The 15,476-nt window shown below is 44.9% G+C and overlaps 1 protein-coding gene across 28 annotated transcripts; it reads right to left on the reverse strand.

The window, feature by feature from the left end:
* Nucleotides 1–507: 507 nt before the first annotated feature.
* On the reverse strand, nt 508–8,602 carry LOC127334205 (uncharacterized). Of its 28 annotated transcripts, none has more exons than XM_071824789.1 (12): nt 7,959–8,602; nt 7,594–7,685; nt 7,406–7,462; nt 6,961–7,112; nt 6,455–6,876; nt 5,842–5,927; nt 5,151–5,254; nt 4,477–4,524; nt 4,137–4,209; nt 3,784–3,881; nt 1,478–1,560; nt 508–1,024 (listed from the first exon to the last, which is right to left on the reverse strand). In XM_071824789.1, exons 1-5 carry the CDS (start codon nt 8,119–8,121, stop codon nt 6,858–6,860), a joined length of 483 nt encoding a protein of 160 aa, XP_071680890.1. In that variant the 5' UTR covers nt 8,122–8,602; the 3' UTR covers nt 508–1,024; nt 1,478–1,560; nt 3,784–3,881; nt 4,137–4,209; nt 4,477–4,524; nt 5,151–5,254; nt 5,842–5,927; nt 6,455–6,857. The 28 variants fall into 28 exon arrangements, 13 of the variants coding, with proteins under 13 accessions (XP_071680890.1, XP_071680897.1, XP_071680891.1 ...); XM_071824796.1 differs by having other exon boundaries at nt 6,961–7,151; nt 7,924–8,602; XM_071824790.1 differs by lacking the exon at nt 3,784–3,881.
* Nucleotides 8,603–15,476: the final 6,874 nt, after the last annotated feature.

Genomic DNA, 15,476 nt, shown 5'->3' on the forward strand with positions numbered 1-15,476 from the left:
CTCCCCGCCTCTTCCGTAGACGGTACCGAATGCGTAGGACTTTGTTCGAGAGAATCGTCAAAGATTGCGAGGCAAATTGCGATTATTTCAAGTAAAAAGGAAACGCTGCCAACTCATGGGATTTAGCCCATATCAAAAAATATCTGCCGCCATGAGGGTTATTGCATACGGTATACCAGCAGATTATACCGATGAGTACCTTCGCATTGGTGTGCAAACAACCACGGATTGCGTGCGTATGTTTGCCAAGATGGTGATCAAGTTGTATGGAGAGACGTATCTCCAAGCTCCAAATGAGAAAGATACAAAAAGGCTCATGGAGATCAATGAAAAGAGGGGTTGGCCGGGGATGCTTGGTAGTTTGGATTGCATGCATTGGACATGGAAAAATTGTCCAAAAGCATGGCATGGAATGTATTGTGGCAAAAGCCGTGATGCTACCATTGTTCTTGAAGCTGTGGCCTCTCAAGACTTATGGATTTGGCATGCTTTTTTTGGACTGCCGGAGACACTCAACGACATCAACATCTTGAATAGATCCCCTTTGTTTGCAAGACTAGTTAGGGGTGAAGCACCAACTTGTAACTACAAAGTTATGAATAATGAGTACACCATGGGGTACTATCTCACAGATGATATTTACCCTAACTATGCAACCCTTGTCAAGTCCATAAAAGAGAAAAAGGACAAGGCTTTGACAAGAAAGGAAGCTTGCTTCACCAAAAATCAAGAGGCATGCCGCAAGGATATTGAGAGAGCTTTTGGTGTCTTGCAAGCAAAGTTTGCAATTATCCGGGGTCCTGCAAGGTTTTAGGACAAAGAAACTCTTGTTAATATCATGACATGTTGTGTGATTCTTCACAACATGATCATTGAAGATGAAAGAGGTTTGAACTTGCCATGTTTCTATGACAATGTTGGCACCCGAGTGCAGCCCGAGGATAACCCTGATCGGATTGAAGCTTTTCTTGCAGCTCATCGAGGCATTAAAAATGCCGAGACTCATCACCAGCTCACCAAAGATCTGATTGATCACCATTGGCAGTTGCATGACCAATGAGTTATTACATTCACTAGATTTAGACGTGCGCCAAGGCGCACGATCCCGTGAAGTTCACTTCAATTTGCAGTTTGTACAATGACGATGAAAAACAGGTGAGAAAATGATAATATGTTATTGGCTCGGTACCTTAGCGGACCAAATCTGATAGTCGAAATTCTATGGTAGCCCAGAGCTCTAAAATTACACTAACAGCTCAGGATCACAAGACAAACATCCGAAGATAGATATATATATGATCCATAGTAAGTTGGGATGCATAATAATAATAATAATAATAATAATAATAATAATAATAATAATAATAATAATAATAATAATAATAATAATAATAATAATAATAATAATAATGAACCAGTAAGTAACATATCAATGTGGCCAAGAAATCCATGGAAAAGATGTAGATCGATGTCATACAATAGTTCTTGATTGCTGCGTAGATAGGTTGAAGGTCACTTATGGGGGCTTGAGAGTCATAGGCTTCAACAAAGTGTTGGCATCTAACATCATCAAATACAAATAAGAATTAATATAAATGGCCATAGATACTGCAACAATTAATTAAAAAAACAAACAGTTAAAGATGAATTAACCATGGATACTGCAAAATCAATCCAAAAGAACAATGAGCTAGAAATTATAACGGATACCAGTATGCATCAGCAAGGAGTGACAACCAAAGAAAAGTACAGTGAACATTTTACTAACTTTCAGATATTTGTTAGGAAGCACCGAGTTCAGATGTAGCCTTGCTACCATATCAGGCATCGATTATCAATGCCCCCTTGGACAATGATCTGGTCATGGTCTTTTTGCCTGCATTGCAAGCTTGAGCGATCGTGTGTAGTACAAACGAACTCTCGGTACATAAATAACATCATTTTTCATATGTAAGCCGGCACTATCTACCCAACAAAATGAAATGAGGAGCGAATTCAGACGGGAGATTTCGCCTCATTGGCACAAAAAGATTTTTGGGAAATAGCATCTTTAGTATAAATATTGAGAAGCTGGCACTATTTTTTCTTACCTTACACATACTAATGGTATTTTAAGACCAGGATGATTATAATTAATTAAATTTAGGTCTAATCATGTAATCTGTGAATCATGAAAGGCTAACCTATACCTTTTAACATCTATGAAAAAAGAAGAGAAAATCCTTAGCATACATGCTCAACTAATTTGTGCATCAGTTTCTTAGTGGTTGATAATGAAGACCCATAAGTATGGTTAATGGGCAAGACATAGCATATTACTTTTTACATGGTAGCAGCCTAGCAGGACATGAAGATCATTTTCAGGGATCCAAAAACTAACCTAGACCAGAAGAATTTACATACAAATTATTTCAGCCTTTTGTCATTTAGGAGAAATAGCCATATCGATAATATAAACTTTGGGGCACTCATTTTTTATAAGTCCTATTCTGAAAAATATAGAACTGAGTGTCATATAATGGCATCTTGCAACCAACCCCATGAAGACATGGGTATTACCACATTTCTCAAGCTTAGAGTATGGGCTTATTATGTCAACTGGACATGCTGCATTTTCTTAAAGATAAGCTAAAACAAAGTCGATATTAATGAAAAGGGCCAGAGCATACCATTCTAGCTCTACAACAACATTCTCATATAGAAGCTATTGGATTCTGATGATAAGTCTAAACTTTGTAGGTTTCCTATCAAACAAAGAGCACAATTTGGATGCAAACAGGAGCTACAATATAACTATTGGGACTAATGCACGAAATTGCTGGCCAAAAACACAACTATACTGGCCAAAAAATAATCCCCTTGCCCATCCTATCAAATAAGACCAGCTCAATTTCACCACCTTCATTTGCACCGACATGACAGAACCAACAATTAACAAAATCGATTGGATCCAGTGGAGACATACATAATGACAGATATATAAATCAGAAATTCAATGTACTGTGAGGATTCTAGGTAGAAGAGAAAGAGAGGCGAGGCCAGGAAGGAAATGGGCTGATGCGACAAATGCAGCTAGGCTCTCTGCACAACAAAAAGTGGATACTGCCAGGAGCACGAAGATTATCAAATATTCATGCATATCTACACCATATATAGGAATTGAAGAAAAGGATAAAAGTGGGGATTAATATAGATGACTAAATAAGGGTATATATTACATGCACAATGCAATTAGAGAATTAACATCATAATCCGTAGCATAAGAATTGCTCGAGACATCTGTCAGTATTCAAACCAAACCTCGTTTACGGTTCTGCAATTGATTAAGTGGAAAAATTAGTACCTCAGATAATGTAAGTTTTATGACCTATAGATTATTCTAGTTTAAGTCTAGAAACCAAAGAGACGATTTAGTTTAGTAGTGATCTTGACGGGATACCCATGATTTTACCAGGAAAAGGACAATTTTGGCAAACAGTAACGATTCAAGTTGAATACTACGTGTTAATTAAATATAGCCACAATAAGCCAAACTCATATACAGGAAACAATGACTTTCATACTGCAAAGCTGATTGACATTGGATACTTTTTCTACATCACGAAACATGTTTATGCTGAATGAATTGATATCATGATAAATAGGATGCACTAAGAGAATGATAATCCAATTTCAAATTTGGTTATGTGATATATTCTTCCTTGGCTTCTCAACTGCGGCACTTCTCTAATAACCGTGAAATTAATTTGAATATTCATCAGCCCGAATCAATTCAGATCTTACCTTGCACATGAACATGCCCTCTTTATGAGACCATGCACCTTTGTTTCCATCTGTGTTCAAGTAAGTACTCTTTGCAGCAAACCAATATCTTTTTATCTCTATAAATAAAGTGTGCCCGGGTCACAATATAAAAGTCAGCACTGTTGGATCTCTCAAGAACACTGGAAATATGGCAAAAAGCTCAAAACTGGAATAATGACTCAAAATGGAGTAAAACTCCCCATTAACTAAAAAAATACATGTACAGTCCACACATAGCAGAGAATGCTTAACCCTTAGATATAAGGGTAATAAGTAATCATGTAAATGAAAAAGGGAAAGAATATTAATTGGAAAATACGGTGAACATTTACCTGGGAATTGCGGGGCCTCTGGAGTGAAGCGTTGAATGGCCAATATAGGATCAGTAGTTAATGTAAGGATAATCTGTGATATTCATAATATCCCACAATCAAATTGTACCCAAATATAGCTGCAAAGAGTCGAATCAAATGAATAATGAAGGAAGCTGAAGTGTGATAAGTGAAGATAGCACTGTAAAGCATTCTATGGTAAACCAGGGTAGGATCAAATGCATCAAATGGAGCCAGCAATTTTGCACCAGCACACTTATGTTTTTTTTTTGTTGCAAATAGGATTAAACCTTTTGGTAAATGTAAAGCTAAGATATGTATGAAAATGGAGGAGATTTACATTTGTAACAGTGATTTCTTCCTCTTTAGCCATGGGAGTCGCACAAAGCTGCAAGAACCAAGAAACACATCAGCACATCGACTTAAAATTTGGAGCATAGAATGTGAGAAAACAGTGATCATACGAAACATGCCCTTCGATCTAGTGAAAAACGAAATGGGGAGCCGACCCTATGCTTTGTTAAACTCGGTTGTTCTATTCCTTAGTTTGGCGAAGCTGTATGCCCAGCAGTGTGTAATCGTATTCTTAAAACCGTATGTCTTTATAATTTTAAAGTCGGGCAATATCTTGCCTGTTATCTAAAAAAAAAAGACGAAATGGCATGCCAGGGGTTGTTCCTGAGCACATAGTTGCCTATTGAACAGTAGCATATTGAACCTGTCCTTTGATATACATAGTAGAAGGGCTAATGGCATTCCACGAGTTGTTCTTGAGCACATAGTTGAACAATCAGGTGCAGGTGGGTGTTTCTTATCTAGAAGGACCAGGCTGAGTTGCAGGCAGTTCTAGAGGATTAAGTAAATACTCACGTTTAGAAAAACGAAAAGCATAAGAATATTCAAAGTAATTTTCCAAGAAACCATGAGCCGTTTTCATTCCATTCAGCTTATAAATTTGTAATTAAGCAAGAGTAGTTTTGGTTAGAAAAGAAAAGGCACTAAACAAAGTGTAACCTGGATACGGTGGATGTTTTGAACAAACGTACTAAACCCAGCTGGAAGCAGACATAGAGTACATAGCGGATAATCCAGCCGGAACATTCATCGACTTCTTGAGCCTATACAGGACATATAGCTAAATAAATGGTTCTCACTGGTGGCACACCATACTTCTAACTTTACAACAAAACTAAGCAAGCTCATATTCAGAAATCAGAACCAATTCCTTCTTGAGCCTATACAGGAAATAAGGAACTGGTGCTTGTAAAAAACACAAAAGAATGCTATACTGTAACAATTCCGTGTGTAGAGCAACATAATGAGAAAGGCTAGACTAAAATACCACTTCAGGAGCGTGTTGTACAATCAATATATGTTTCAGAAAATGGTGCTGATAGGTGATAAGAAAGAGCATATGTCCTTTATGTGCCTCACTTTACTTGAATAGAGAAGCAACTATCTGCTACACTCTAATTAGTAAAGTCTCATTACTATAACCTATGAAATAACAGGAACCACAAAATCCTCTAATAAGTCCTGCAATTTCAATTTTGGTATGCATGAATTGCATGGGCAACTGATAATATTCTACACACAAAGGAATCTCTAGAAAGCCAGGAGAAGAATATAACCAAGTCCCTTTATTTTGGGTTATCATATAGTTGAATATATAGCATAAAAAGAAATAAGCTGATATGAAGCTTACCAAAAAACATCTCCGCCGACACTATTAATCCTAGACCAAGCTGACCTACTGCTGCTATCCCTTGCCACCATTCATCTCTCCTAGTGCTAGCGGCAAAGCAAACACTAAGCACTTGAGCTTAACAACATCAAACTAATGGATAAAAAAACCACTGTGGGCGTGTGAGTGAACACCCAAAAAAACACAGGAATGGATTGGCATGGTAATAAAACAATCAAGCTTGAGCTTAACTACAAAGAAGGGGAAAACATTTATAAATCTGAGAACAAAACAAATGACCAAAATAAAAATAAATAAGATGATTAAGATTAATCATTTTCAAAGAGGAACTTTGGAAGGAAGCACATATTTAACCTTGTAGGGGGATTAATTTGTCCTGCTTCTCATCCATCATAGTATTGTCTGAAACTCTTAATTTGCAATGCAGATTGCTAGCACTATAAGAAGAAATGAATGTAATGTACTGTTTTAATGCCCTGAGAGCATCATTAAGTGAAACTGTGATTCCATGGCATAGAACCTTTTATATAATCCGTGGTGGTGAGTGAAGAAAAAATAAAAATCACATGATAATCCATCTGAGCCAGATCAACAAACAACCGCATAAGCTTACCAAATTTCACCATAAGTGCAAGGTAGAATACAAAAAACATGGCTGCAGCATGCGTATGGCTTCCATGAGGGAACATTGATGCTTCCCATGCCATTCTGAGTATCCAACATGAAAGGAAAACATTAATTAGTATACACTATGTGGATGATAAGAAATTTAAATTAAATATCTAAGAAGTAAGCTAATTACAGTAACCAAAATACAGAATGAGCTTTTAGTGGTCATGTAGGTAGAACCATGCAAGAAATACTGAGGAGATGCATAGATGAATTACATAGACCTTTGTTGTTGCTACACGAGATGATGATCACATGTATCAGATCACATGAATATTGAGGAGGGCATTGTATAGTCGATATAGTGTGAGCTCCAGCAGGTTTCACGATGGCGTCTTGAGGAACAGTTACTGGAGGTTCAACCTGCTGTAATAAAATGTAGATATTAGTAAGATATAGGAAATGACTAACAGAGGTAACATAATATTGGGTAGGAACAATAAGAATAACCTGTCAGTATTTCTATGTATTTGGCCTGACAAAAGATGGATCTCTGCATTGCTGCCACTCTGTCTTCCATGGGCTGGCGTTGTGCTTTGATGCAGCTCTTTCTCCTCGGGATTGAGCTGTATACACTGCAGCATGGCCATGCACTTCTTGATCTACCAACTTATGATTGTTGTCAGTGTTCAAAACTATCACTGCATAATATTCCTCCCATTAGTTAAAAGCATCTTGTGCTAACCCACAGCCCAGGTAATTTTGATCTATTTTAAATTATTCAGTGATATGCTGCTGCTATTTCAAAGTAAGCAAATGAATAATCTACACCTAAAACATAATCATGCAAGATGACTCGCTCTAACACTCTAGGCCTTCATACTGTTACACCAATCTGACGTCTCTCATGGGAAATAAAATAAACTGAGAACCACGAGGGGGAATGAAGCCGTACCTGTTTGTCGATCCACTCCAGCAATAGAAACGGGTTAATGAGAAACGTCAAATCATGCTGTAAAGCAAGAAAATATTAAATCGTCAGGAGAAGCCTTCATACTTAGTCGATCTGCTACAGGAAGACACAAATCAAGAGAAAGAGATCAAGAAAGATCAAAGAGCCTGACCAAGATTTAACCTGCATACCTGACATGAGCTGGTCCCTTGCTGCTGGATTTGAGGGAGAAGGGAAAATGAGAAATTAGGGTGCCAGAGCAGTGGGATGGGCTTCAATTGCACTGTGTCCACAAGCACACAAAAAATGGGGATTTTGTCAAGTAGCTGGCGTGCATAAACATCATCACAAACAGTAGTAGGAGCTCCTAATCTAGCAATCCATCCATAAATCGAACCCCAAATCGCAGATCCTCGCGCTAAATCCCGCACCAGATCTTGTCCACAAAACTTTCTGGCTACAACTACTCTACACAATTATTTTTGCACTGCGACCCAGCGAAAGAAGAAAGGGATTTATACATGAGGAGGTGAAGGTTCCCAGCAGGAAGATGAACCTGCTAACGGCATCCACCTCCGTTGTGCTTGTCCTCTTGAGCTCGGGGATGGAGAGGAGCAGCCCCCAGGGTCGAGGTTGTTGGCACCGTCCCATCTCAGCATCTGCAAGGTTGTGTAGAGAAGGCGGGGCAGAGGCAACAGGATATGGAGGCTCAAGTCCATGTAGAGGAGGCTGGGGACGGAGGCAGCGTGGAGGAGAACGAGGAGGCCATGGGGAGGAAGGAGCAACACAGCAGCGACGGAGGCGCACTCGCGGAGCACTCCCTCCGTGCGTTCGTCAACGGCCTAGCCCGACCTCCCCCGCACGTCGATGCGCACCTCCTCCTCATGATTGCTGACGGCGGCCTCCTCCGCTCGCCGGAGACGCGCTGGCTGACGGTGTTGGGAGCACGAGGCGGTCGACGACGGCCTGGTGGCTCCCTCCCCGCGCCCGTCGATGTGCGCCTCCTCGTTGTGCACAGCAGCGGCGACCTCCTCTCGCGCTCGTCTGAGACCGAGCTCCATGGCGAGGGAGGATTGGGGAGGATGACGAGAGGAGCAGTGGAAGCCGGAGGTGGAGGCTGAGCAGCATCGTCGACCATCCGCGCGAGGAAGAAGGTGGAGGGGAGGAGGCGAATCGGTCGCGGCGGGATTGGGGATTGCGGGCGGCGGCTAGGGTTTTTACCTCCCGGATCCCCTTTTAGGCCTTGTTCGGCACACCGGGTTTTCAGTGGATTGGGGTGTTTAGTTTCTCCGGAACAGCTCTAGATCCTCACAAATACCCGCTGAGCTGTTCGGTAGGCGATTTACACAAAAATAACCCAAAACTGAAAGAAAAGCACAGACTGACCCTCCGGCGAAACTATTTCACGGATCTAACCCTTTTGTGTGGCGCCCCCCTCACGGGCGCCACACATGCCAATGTGGCGCCCCTGGCCCTGGCGCCACACACCCATCCGACGTGGCCCGTGGACGCTGAGCTGGTGACCCCGGTCCGACGTGGCAGCACGAGTGGCGCCGCTCTCGCCGGCGCCACACTCTGAAAGTGTGGCGCCCGTGGCAAGGGCGCCACACATTCACTTAAGTTTGGGCCGCGCGCGCGCCCCCAGCCCGACCCTTCTTCTTTCTCCTCCCTCTGTTCTTCTCCTCCCTCTCCCCCCAGCCCGGTTCTCTCTCTCCTCCCTCTCCCCCCCACCAAATCCACCACCAAATCGTCAGATCTGTCCGTGGAGATCGTTCCCAATCCATTTGTCAAGGTAATCTCCTTCAAATCTTCTCCATTCATCCACTAATTTCATAGATCGGGCTATATTTGGACATGAACCCTAGATATGTTTTTTTTTATTTTGTGCACTCTATATTATATTGTTTGTGTTGGAGATGGTAGCCTCATGTATGCATGTGTTTGAACCATAGATTTGTAGAAATCTACATATGAAATTTCACATGTATGTGTATGAACTCTATGTATGTATGTGTATGTATGTGTATGAATCCACATGTATGCCTAGTATTTGTGATGGAGTAACTCATATTTGTTAGTGCAATGGATCGTAATATGGTTCAAAAATGTAAACATGTAGGATGGCGGGTCCCGGTGGCCGGGGAAGGGGCCGCCGCGGTCTGGCGCCCCCGGGCCGGGGAAGGGGCCGCCGCGGTGGAGCAGCAAGGGCCCCACGGTCACCGTCACCTGCATCCTCCTCGTCTTCGCATGAGGAACGCTGCTTCGAGTTCCTCCTCCGCATCGACAACGACCCACTCGGCATCAAGCGGCTACCGGACAAGTTTGCCGAGTTCGTCGACGGCCACGAGCCGGCGCACTTGCAGCTACGGGAGGCTAGCTGCAACTTCTGCCGCTGGTCCGTGGAGGTCCTGTTCGACGGGCAGGGCAAGATGTACCTGCACACGGGGTGGGACAAGTTCGCCCGTGACCTCCACCTCGAGCCCGGCTGCCAGCTCACCTTCCTGTACGAGGGGGACGGCGAGATGATCGTCAAGGTGTTCGACGACACCGCCTGCCGTGTGCACTACCCCCACACCGGCGAATCCGGCTCCGACACCGATAGTTAGATCGTCGAGTGTTGTCAACTCTATCTTCGTTGCTTCGTGTTGTTTGAATGCTATCTTAAATTGTATGAAACTATGTGCTACGATGTTAGGTATGATGATGTTATGTCCATGATGTGTGTACAAAATGGGCTGTTGATATGATGTGTGTATGACATAGCTTTTGACATGATGGCAGTTTTGTTGGAATATGGTAGGATTTTTCATGGTTTTAACACAAGTCAATGTGTGGCGCCCTTCCCACTTGGCGCCACATCACTGTGTGGCGCCGTGGCATCGGCGCCACACATCCATGTCTAACTGCCCAAAACATACTGTAAGACAAATCGTCTGGGACTTAGCCATTTTGGCGAGGCTCTTTGTGTGGCGCCGATGCCACGGGCGCCACACTAGCATGTGTGGCGCCAGTGGGAAGGGCGCCACACAAAGAGCCTCGCCAAAACGGCTAAGGACTTATCGTCCGGAGCCCCTGGATGTTTTCGACCCAATAGTTCATATAAGTTGGCATGTGTGGCGCCGATGCCACGGGCGCCACACTAGCATGTGTGGTGCCAGTGGGAAGGGCGCCACACATTGACTTGTGTTAAACCCATGAAAATCCTACCGTATTCCAACAGTTTTGACAACAAGAACATTGCACTGAATATGTACCACACATTGACACAGCATAATGGTTCAAATGACAAATAAGGTTCGACGACATCAAGGTTTCAATTACAATAAGGTTCAACGACACGAAGGTTAGAGAAGATCAAGGTTCACACAACATAAAGGTTCGACAACAAGAACATAGCCAAAGGGACATCACTGCGTCGCAAAGGCGCCCTCCCCCCTTGCCTTCTTCTTCTTAGCTTCTTCAGCCAATTCTTCCTTCTCCCTTAAGTCACGAGCCAACTGAACGACCGAATCGAAGAAGTGGTGGCGCTCCTCCGTCTTTGCAGCTTCCGCTTGAGCTCTCTCCTCCTTGATGCGTTCAGCCTCCCTAGCCACCTCCTCTAGGTGCATCCTATTGGCCCTCTCCCTCGCAATTTGCTCAAGTTGGCAGCTCCTCAGGAATTTTATCCGTGCCTCGCGGTCCCGTTCGGCCTTCAGCTTGGCATTCCTCCTCTTGTGGAACAATATGTATTCGTCATACTGTTTTTGCATACGGGCACGCTCCGCCATCTTGTTGTCTTCCTCCTCCTTCTTCTTCCTCTCTAGTTCTTCCTTCTCCTTCTTCCGCACCGTCCTTACCGCCTCCTCCCAGGCGGACTCCTCCTTCTCATTGCCCTCCCATGCTCCCTTCCCCTTGGTGGGTTGAGTTGCCATACCTGTAAACCAAATTGAAAAACCAAAGTTAGTCATGGAATATGAAAATAGAAAGTACAATGCAATTAGTAACTTGGAGACACATACGGATAAGGCCCCGCTAGGTATCGTAGCATACTAGCACCGCGACGGCCACCTCTACTAAGCCCTACGTGAATCCTTTGTTGCCTTGGAGCTTGTCGCCATTGTGGTTGATGCCTTGAGGCTTGTTGCGTAGGAGCTTGTTGCGTAGGAGCTTGTTGCCGTTGGGCTTGTGTGCTTGGGGTTTGTTGCTGTTGGGCTTGTGTGCTTGGGGTTTGTTGCCGTTGGGCTTGTGTGCTTGGAGCTTGTTGACGCGTTTGGCTTGGAGGAGGTTGACGCGTTTGGCTTGGAGGAGGTTGACGCGTTTGGCTTGGAGGAGTTTGACGCGGTTGGCTTGGAGGAGTTTGACGCGGTTGGCTTGGAGCTTGTTGGCTTGGAGCTTGTTGGCTTGGAGCTTGTTGGCTTGGGGTTTGTTGGCTTGGAGGTTGATTTGAAGCTTGTTGGCTACTTGATGCTTGACTTGTGCTAGCATCATTGCCCTTTGATTTTTTGCCGGATGTGCACTTTCTTTTATTGTGGCCCTTACTATTGCATGATCCACAATTAGTTGGCTCGCGAGACTCTTGGAATAACTTGTTTCCCGAATGACCCCATCTATCCATATCTCCGTGATACCTCTTGGTCTTTCTTCTTCCACGTTTCACAACCTTCCATTCCGGATCTGGCCAAACTTGCACTCCATGATACTCCGGCCATTGTGATTGATCCAAGTAAGGAGAAAACCTTGGAGCCCATGTCCTCTTTGTGGCTTCGATTGAGAACTCGGACTCCCGAACGGTGAGCGGGTTATTGTAGTCGACACGTCTAGTGCGTGCCGCTGTGAGCAAGTGGGAGCAAGCCAAATGAAGCAAAGAGGGCCTCCTACATGTGCATTCACATGTCTTTAGGGACACACAGAAAGCCCGGCCTCCATGTTGGACACCACCTTGTGTGGTGCCTCCCGGCTCATTCACTTGGTAAATCCATTCAACATTGTCATAACATGTAGCTGTTTGGGAGTCCGCCTTCCTACTTTGAAATTCCATGAACTCTTCAACCTTCGTAGGGAACTCGCAATTCCTAGCAATTTCCTTCTCCGTTTCATCGGTGTAGTTCTGGAAATAGACATTCAACTTCTCGAATGTGTATTGAATGATTGCCGTCACGGGCAATGCACGGACACCCTTCAACACATTGTTGAAGCACTCGGCCATGTTGCTTGTCATTTGGCCATATCTCCTCCCATCCTCATCATAAGCTCTTGCCCACTTTGAGTTAAATATGAGGTGTCTATGAAGAAACTCTTGACCACCCGCGTTGAGGTCTTTGTGCTTCAGCAAGCCGTTGTATAGGTTTGCGAAGCGGCGCTCAGAGTAAGCGAGGCAACAATCTTGAAGGAGGTAAGACAACTCTTTGCTCTTGCATGCCCGGTAGAAGTTTGCACAAAAATGCCTCATGCACCATCGGTGATGCAAGGGAGCATGCCCGGGAATTGCAACCTCCACCGCATTGAGAATTCCTTGATGACGATCGGAGATGACACACACTTCCTTTGAGGGTGGTATGACCCTCGTCCTCAATATATGGAAAAACCATTGCCAGTTATCATTGTTCTCAATCTCTACCAATGCAAAAGCCAATGGTACTAAACGGTTGCTCGCATCACTTGCTATTGCCACCAATAGTGTGCCCTTGTACCGCCCGGTCAAGAAGGTACCATCCACGGCTATGACGGGCCTACAATGTTCGAATGCCCTCGTGCATTGCTCGAATGACCAAAATGCACGGTGAAATACCCTCACTCTTTTACCATCATGCAATGTCATTTTGGTTGCGGAAGGCTCCACCACATGCACCATGCCCGGGTTAGTTGCGGCCATCGCTAACAACAACCTAGGGATACGGTTGTATGCTTCCTCCCAATCACCGTATAACATCTTGAATGCGGCTTGTTTGGCCTTCCATGCCTTCCCGTACTTGACGTCGTAGGCAAACCGGGATTTGACCGTATCTTGCATGGACCTAATGCTCATGATAGGAAGTGATGAGATCTCCGCCGAGAGCTTGTATGCAATGAACTCGGATGTGAGTTGACGGTGGTCATTGTGCATCCTTGCCATCAAGCTTCGGCCCCCGGCACATGTGAGTGGCTACACAACTTGTTATGTGCCAAGAGGGCCCTTTTTTAAAGGTCGTGCACGGACAACCCATGGGCACCTTTTATCCACACATTTTAGCGTGTACCGCTTCTTCAAGTCCGAGTGAACAACGATGTAAGGGCGATGATGCTTAATGGAGAACTCCTTCAACCATATCTTCAATTCCAAGAATGTATCAAACGTTAGCCCTTTAGAGATCATAGCCGTCCTACCATCCACATCTCTCTTGGATTGTGGCCTAGCTCCAAGAAGTAAACTTTTGCCACCATCAACCACGGCTCCATCCGCAAGACTAACATCACGGAACAATGGTACCCGGATATCCCGTCCGGTTACCTTCTTGAAGATCTCGGCTCTTTCGGCTTCCTTAGCCGTGAAGCCATCCTCGTCAACCTCCTCTTCGGGTCCATCATCATCCGAGTCCGACGCATAGCATCGGGAATAAGGAATGGAGTGGTCCATCTCCTCTTGCGTCCAATATTTATCCAAATCACCGATATTGTTGCAATTCATCTCGAAACCATCATCACCATCGTCATGCTCATCATACTCATTATCCAACGGAGGTTGTTGGGCAATGGGAGATTGGACAATGGGAGATTGGGTGGCCTCTTCTGGGCTCATGGGTGGAGGAGTCCTCTCTCGAACGGGAGAGGAGGGCCGGTTAAGGTCAAGCTCGATACGAGCCTCAACCGTCTTGGTTGCAAACAACTCCAAAGCCTTATCTTGTGACCCGGCCACCGTCTCCTTGTAAATGGACCAACGTTGCTCCGAGTTGATACGCATTATCTTCCAACGGGTGTGCATTCCAAACCCCACATTATGCCTTCCCTCTAGCTCAACACCATCATTTGGCTCATTCCAATTCAACTCAACCCTAACTTGTGCTACCACCTCCGCAAAGCTAGGGCTAACGTCAAACACCAAGTCAACCTCTTCCGGGTCCGGCTCTATGTTTCCCTTCAAGAAAGCATCCTTCTCCACATGATGAACATGAACAATTCTTTCCATCCCCCTAGCATAATGGGAACACATACACACATGTGTTCATTAGTTACCATAATCAACATAATCTACCCATACAAACTAGCACACTACCATTTCTTCTACTTCAACAACCCTAACATCCAACCAAATCCATCTCCAACCTCAAATCAACCAAATCCACATCTAGGGTTTCAAATATAGATTGGAGCAAATACACAAAATCAATGGATGAAAAGAGGGGAAACGGAGGAGATTAGCTCAAGCAACGAGTTGGGAACGATCTCCACGGACAGATCTGACGATTTGGTGGTTGATTTGGTGGGGGGAGAGAGGGGGAGAGAGAAAACCGGGCGCCCTGGATGAGAGAAGAAGAACAGAGGGAGGAGAAAGAAGAAGGGTCGGGCTGGGGGCGCGCGCGGCCCAAACTTAAGTGAATGTGTGGCGCCCTTGCCACGGGCGCCACACTTTCAAAGTGTGGCGCCGGCGAGAGCGGCGCCACTCGTGCTGCCACGTCGGACCGGGGTCACCAGCTCAGCGTCCACGGGCCACGTCGGATGGGTGTGTGGCGCCAGCGCCAGGGGCGCCACATTGGCATGTGTGGCGCCCGTGAGAGGGGCGCCACACAAAAGGGTTAGATCCGTGAAATAGTTTCGTCGGGGGGTCAGTCTGTGCTTTTCTTTCAGTTTTGGGTTATTTTTGGGCAAATCGCCTGTTCGGTACGCCAGGTTTCAACTGGTTTGGACGTGTCTAGCTCCAAGTATTCCCAAAAAAATTGCTAATACACGTGTGAATTAAAACGCTAGGGATGCCTCGCGTTTTTTTCTCGCGAGCTTGCTGTACGTTGGTCAACTGCAATCGATTGACTGATTGGCATGTGACGCGCTCAGCTTTAACCAGCCGGGGTGGCGTGTGACGCGCGCCCACGTGCATCATCCTACCCGTGCAAAGCTAGCTGCA

This window comes from Lolium perenne, unplaced genomic scaffold, assembly GCF_019359855.2.
Source record: "Lolium perenne isolate Kyuss_39 unplaced genomic scaffold, Kyuss_2.0 unplaced28, whole genome shotgun sequence".
Taxonomy (NCBI): Eukaryota; Viridiplantae; Streptophyta; class Magnoliopsida; order Poales; family Poaceae; genus Lolium; species Lolium perenne.